Raw genomic sequence first — 6,000 nt, forward strand, 5'->3', positions numbered from 1 at the left:
AGTTTTTACATAGATTTAGAATCATTAGATGAGTGAAAATAGACGGCTAAAAGTAACATTATGAAGACTTTCACTTGAAAAAACAATGAGTTAATCTCAACCGTTTATTTTCACTCTAATGATTTTAAATCTGCATAAATCTAAAAAAAATTACATTATGTAAGTGGATCTTATATATAGAGAGAGAGAGAGAGAGTTGACAATAACAAAAACCCTAGTTATATAGAGAGAGAGTGGGCAAGAACACTTGGTTCATTCGATAAAAGTCTCAGTGCTCTTAATGGAATTTTATAGGTCAATCATTGGGGGACATGCAAGGGTTTTACATATGTTTCAACGAATATCCATGAATTTCTATTGGATGGGCGTGAAGAATGATGTAAAGATGTTGGTTAGCGAATGCTAAATATGTCAGAAAATTAAAAATGATGGTTTATCACTCGTAGGTCTACTGCAACCTCTACCATTTTGAATAAGGTATTCCAAGATACATCTCTTAACTTCTTTATTGGTTTGCCAAAGTCAAATGATAATGAAGCCGCATTGGTTGTAGTGGGTCATCTCATAAAATTCTCTACCCTTGCCAAATATACATAGGACAGAATTACGAGTTTAGCATATCATCTTCAGACTGACGACCAAACTGAAGTGTTAAATCAATACATTGAAATGTATCTAAGATGTTTAGTAGGGATGAGCCCAATAAATTAGAAAATACATAAATTAGAACAAATATAAAAGTTAACTCGTGTAATTTAAAAAAACATAATCATAATAAAGCACATTAATTTCTAATCATCCCATCATCAGTCAGAAATTAGTTATTTGGATATCTAACCTTTAATTACCGAAGTCCAATTAACTTTAACCGTATTAGATTACTGTAGTATTAGATTACTCTAATATGGACTAACCTTTTTATGTATTAGATTACTCTAATATGAGACTAATCTTTTTATGATAATAAATTACATATAATTATTTGCTTATTATATATGTCATGTTCATATAATCCGACAATTTCCTACTTGAACCACATAGATACATGTACTTATCACTTTATAATTATATGTCACACCAACCTCGTGAGCTAAAAAGTTTACTATTACAACCGAGAGGTATACTAAACAATCTTTGTAACACTCCAACTTTTTGAGTCAACGCGTGTGAGTTGATCTATGAGGTCTATGAACCGATATGGTTATGTAATTGGAATCGTTTGGTCAGGTTCAGACCTAATCAGATACGAATTAGGCCCAAACAGCCATAAAAAGAATATTTATGAATGGAGAGCAAAAGAAGAAAGACTAAAGGTTGTAATATCCAATTTTCGTCCTTCCTACCATTTTTAAGGCTCAAACATTTTATTTAAGATGATTTTGAGGTACAAAATATCAGTCGAGCTGTAACAAATTTCTACATGGGATTCGGGTATTTCCAAGTCAAGATGTCTCTTGAAACAAGACCGACATTCAATTAGCTTTCCAACACATTTTAAAACGTCTCAATCAGACATCAAGAACTTAATATATGCATATTTTAGCGAAGACAACTCGTGAAGAAAAATAAATACAGGTTCAATACGAGATTTTTAAATTTATTACGAATTTTCAATTATTTTATTGATTATTTATAATTAAATTCAACTTTAGACTTTCTTTTATTTATTTAAAATAATTTAGGATCTTCTTATTAATTTAAAAAAAATCTTTTAATTTATGTATTTAGCATCAATGAAAATATAATAGGATTTTCTTTTTAGGATTTTTTAGAGGCCTATAAATAGACCCTGGTCTTATTATGTTATGCATTATTCTTTATTAGTTTTTTATGCCGGTACTCTTAACCTTTTATTTTATTTTTGTAGACTATAACAACTCAATCTTCTTTTCTTTTTAATCTAAATTCCCTTATTTTTATTTCATAAAGTTTAAGCTTTAGTACATAAATAATGATAAACTTTGAGCTTTAATTAATTTTCTTCGATAAAGGCGAAACAAAAGTTATTCAATGCATATATTATATTTGTTCATAATATTTCTTAATCATTGATAATGTACACACCTTATACAGACAGTTATTCGAACTAAAGACTTCAAGAGAGAACAACACTCTTTTTAATCACTGATGTCACTTAATGGGTTGAATATACATTGAATTTTGACATTTTTCATTTACGTTTAAATATATAAGGGCAAACTACTTCTATAATCACCAAATTATGGGGTAGTTTTATTTTTGAAAATTAAACTATGAATTTTTTCAATTAAATTACTAAACTATTAAAAACAATCTCAATCAAACCATTGATCGTTTAACCATCAACATAAATACTAACATGAAAAATAAACAAAATTATATAAATGTTAATAGAAATACGTAATTATACATATTTGATTAACTGTCTCATTGGTATTTTTGTTAACATTTAATAATAGTTTGATTGAAATCATTTTTATAATTTAATGACCTAATTGACAAAATTTACAGTTCAATTGTTAAAACATAACCACCTCTATAGCTTAGAGACTAAATGTAGTTTACCCAACATTTAAAGGTTAAAAAAGTACTCCATTTACACTTGGGCAAGTAAGTAAGAATTGGCGTATATGGATTTCAGGCACACCAATCCACTTTGACAATTATGGTAAATGTTTATTACCTTTGTTTCACATCTAAATTTTTCAATATATTTTTAGTATTTATATATGTGTTAAAATTGATTTTTTTATCCAAATATACCCATTAAAAATTATTTCTCATTCTTACATCTAAAATCGATTAATTTTTAAATTGATGCCATTTTATGTCAAGTAAACAGATCCATGTTTTAGAGAAAACACATTTTGTTGGTGTATCGGAATTTACGTTTTGTAAAAAACTTCTTCGGTTGATGTGACAAAAGTCATCATAACTTTAAATATTGGACTGAAATGAAAAATTAAAAATAAAATAGAAGAGCAACAAATATGAATAAATTATACGGTTTTTTCTAAAAAAAAGAATAATCGCATACAATGTGTAACGGAAACACGTAATTACAGGAGCACAAGTCGGGCGACGATGATGTGTGTGTATTATTAGTATGTTCAATCACTCAATAAATATATTTTTTATTAGTCTTACATTGATAACAAGATAGTGTTATTCAGAATCTTTCTTAATCGTTGTTAATACACACAAAGAGATGTAACTGCTTGAACCCCATAACCTATAGGAAGAACATTTATTCCTTTAACCATTGAGATCACTTGATGGGTTCCAATAAATACATATTTGTTTGTATATTTTTTTAATAGTCTTAGGGTGATTGCAATATAATATATATTAATAATATTTTTTAATTGTTGACAACGCACGCTCGTAAACACAACTGATTGAACTTAATATTCTAAGAAAAATAATATTATCTTTAACCACTGATACAATTTAATGATTTTTTAATAAATATGTATTTAAAAGATTATATCTAAATTCTCGAAACGGTATACATTTAAATAATATAAGATATTAAAACCCCAAATCTTTGGTGAAAATATGATGTAAAAACATAATATTTTGGTAAGTCATGGGAAGGTGGGACAAGAAGAAGTCCCCGGAAGGTCACAATTCCACAATGATTCATGAGGGTCCCCAATGTCCTCCAAATGGGATATCCCATCATTTATTCTTGTCTAAATTACTATAACGTTGGATGTTACTATCTCCCAATTTTCGCTACACCTAAAAATTCGTAACCCCAAGCTAATCTGTTCCGAGAATCGTCATGTGCAAACTTAAATTCAACTTCATTCATTCTCAGATCAATCAACATCCCAATATATAAGAAATATAAATTTATATACACCCAATTGCAGCAAACATGGAATTGTTTGTTTTCTTCTCACGGTTGTTTATTTATTCTGGGCGACTCTCCTTCTCTCTGAGAGGGACTTCTCCAAAATCCAGTGCCATAGAATCTTTGCCACATCTCTTTTTCCAGTTCCACCACAGCTTTCTCTGTTTCTTCACACGCCTTCACCTCCGGGAAAACATCCTCCATACAAATCTGCAACTCGCTATTACCAGCAAGCCCACAATGTTCCCGGTTATTCGGCTGAAGCAACCCTTTTTTCTGCAACTTACGCCGCCGTTTCAGGCGGAGAGCGCGGAGACATAGTCCTACGGGAACCTTGTAAAATGCTAAAACTAGAATGTTTGCTATGGTACAAGGACAACAGCAACAGATAGCAGCACACTCGGCTGTCATACCCCCACAAAACTCCCCGAACTTGGCACCGTTCCTGGTTCTGCCGCTGTCGACACCGGAGGAGCGGGTGGAATTGGAAGAAGAACGGCTTTGCAGCAAGGGTTGCTGCCGTTGGACGGACGTTGGGGTCCTAAAAATGATCTGTCGAGACATTAAATGATAGTGAAAAAGAAGGAATCGTCTGCTGTGAACAGTTTCGGTCACGGTTTTTTGTTTTCCTTTTGGCAACAACGGAACCGTCGAATTCTAAAAACAAGAACAAAATGAAAAATGAATTTTTTATATATAAAAAAAGGTCGGTTGAAATAATGATAAAACGATGGGGAGAAAGAAACAACTTCTTTCTCGGGCTTCAACCTTGTGATTCTCGAGTCTCAGCAAACTCAAAAGAAGCCGAAAAAAAAAGAAGATTTGATTCAAATCTCTTCTTCTCCTGTTTGAAGAAACAGAACAATCTGAAACTTGGAAAAATGGGAAACAAAAAATGAACCTTTATTTTCTTTAAAAAATCACGATCAGGGCAGCAGCCGAAGTGGGTTTAGACAGCACGAACCCCCCAAGAATCAACAGCTTTAGTTAGGGAAAACCAAAGCTAGAAAATCTGGGAAGAAGAAAGATAACTAATTCGAGTTGAGTTCCGTGGAAGAAGAATAAATGAAAGCTGTCTTGTGAGTAGCATTTCACACAGGAACTCTTATCTTAGATGATATATTTAATATTTTTGGACAGGAGTTTTAAGAATCAAACAACAGTCAAATATGCAGCCAAAGGACGATAAATATGAAAGAACCGTGTTAAACGACCCATGGGGGAGTGTCCATTTCTGTTTTTTTTTTAAACTTTCAGGTGAAAAGTGATGGATTAGAAACAAATGAAGTGGTTGTTAAGGTGATGATGATTAATGAGATGGTTTATATGGGGGAAGTAAAGTGTATGACTCGACTTTCGGCACAATTTTGTAAAGTTTAAAGCCATCATGTTTTCCCCAACAACGTGCTTTCACAATTCCCAATTAGTCCACTCTCGCCGGCCTCCTTAATCTATTCTAAACAAATATAACCCTCATCCTTGTTCTACAATCACATCTTTCAACTAATCATATTATATAATGTTTGTCACGTGTGCTTCACTTCACTCAAATAGACGAATAAAATTAATAATAAAATACTAAAAATATTTATTAAAAAAAATTAATCTTAATTATTTATTTTCACGCATTTAATAGACATAATTATATGTAAAATTAAATAAATTTTATATTGGGTAAGTGTGTAAATAAATTCTAACACTATTATAGAGATATGAGCATTTAATAAGTTGAGCACTAACGAAAGAATAGGTGGAAGAGTAGACTATGAACCATATTAGTTATCTATACATTGAGCACTAACTAAGAATAGGTGAAAGGTTTTGGGAAGATTACACTAAGAATTTTTTATTTATCAAAATAATTTTAAACAGGTTTGAATAATTTTAAAATAGTTTACATTATTTTTACCTTAAATTAACATAAGTGTTTTAATTAATTTTGTAAATGAGTGACTTATTTAATTATATATGATTTATTCTGCTTTTAAATAAAAGATTTAGTTGATTTTTTTATTAATATGGGGTACATATAAGGTAGTATATATTCAAAAATAACTCTCAATTATTTGATTTGATCGCTTGTGCCCCTGACATTGTCGGTGCTCAAATTCGAAACCTCAAAGAATATCAATAATTTCTTTACCACCAAAATTACAGGGATT

At 30.8% G+C, this 6,000-nt stretch overlaps 1 protein-coding gene across 1 annotated transcript; it reads right to left on the reverse strand.

The window, feature by feature from the left end:
- Nucleotides 1-3,883: 3,883 nt before the first annotated feature.
- On the reverse strand, nt 3,884-4,402 carry LOC120146662. The gene has a single exon (XM_039160168.1). The coding sequence runs from the start codon at nt 4,400-4,402 to the stop codon at nt 3,884-3,886; it is 519 nt and encodes a 172-aa protein (XP_039016099.1).
- Between the last annotated feature and the right edge of the window lie 1,598 nt (nt 4,403-6,000).

This window comes from Hibiscus syriacus, unplaced genomic scaffold, assembly GCF_006381635.1.
Source record: "Hibiscus syriacus cultivar Baekdansim isolate YM2019G1 unplaced genomic scaffold, ASM638163v2 tig00110930_pilon, whole genome shotgun sequence".
Taxonomy (NCBI): Eukaryota; Viridiplantae; Streptophyta; class Magnoliopsida; order Malvales; family Malvaceae; genus Hibiscus; species Hibiscus syriacus.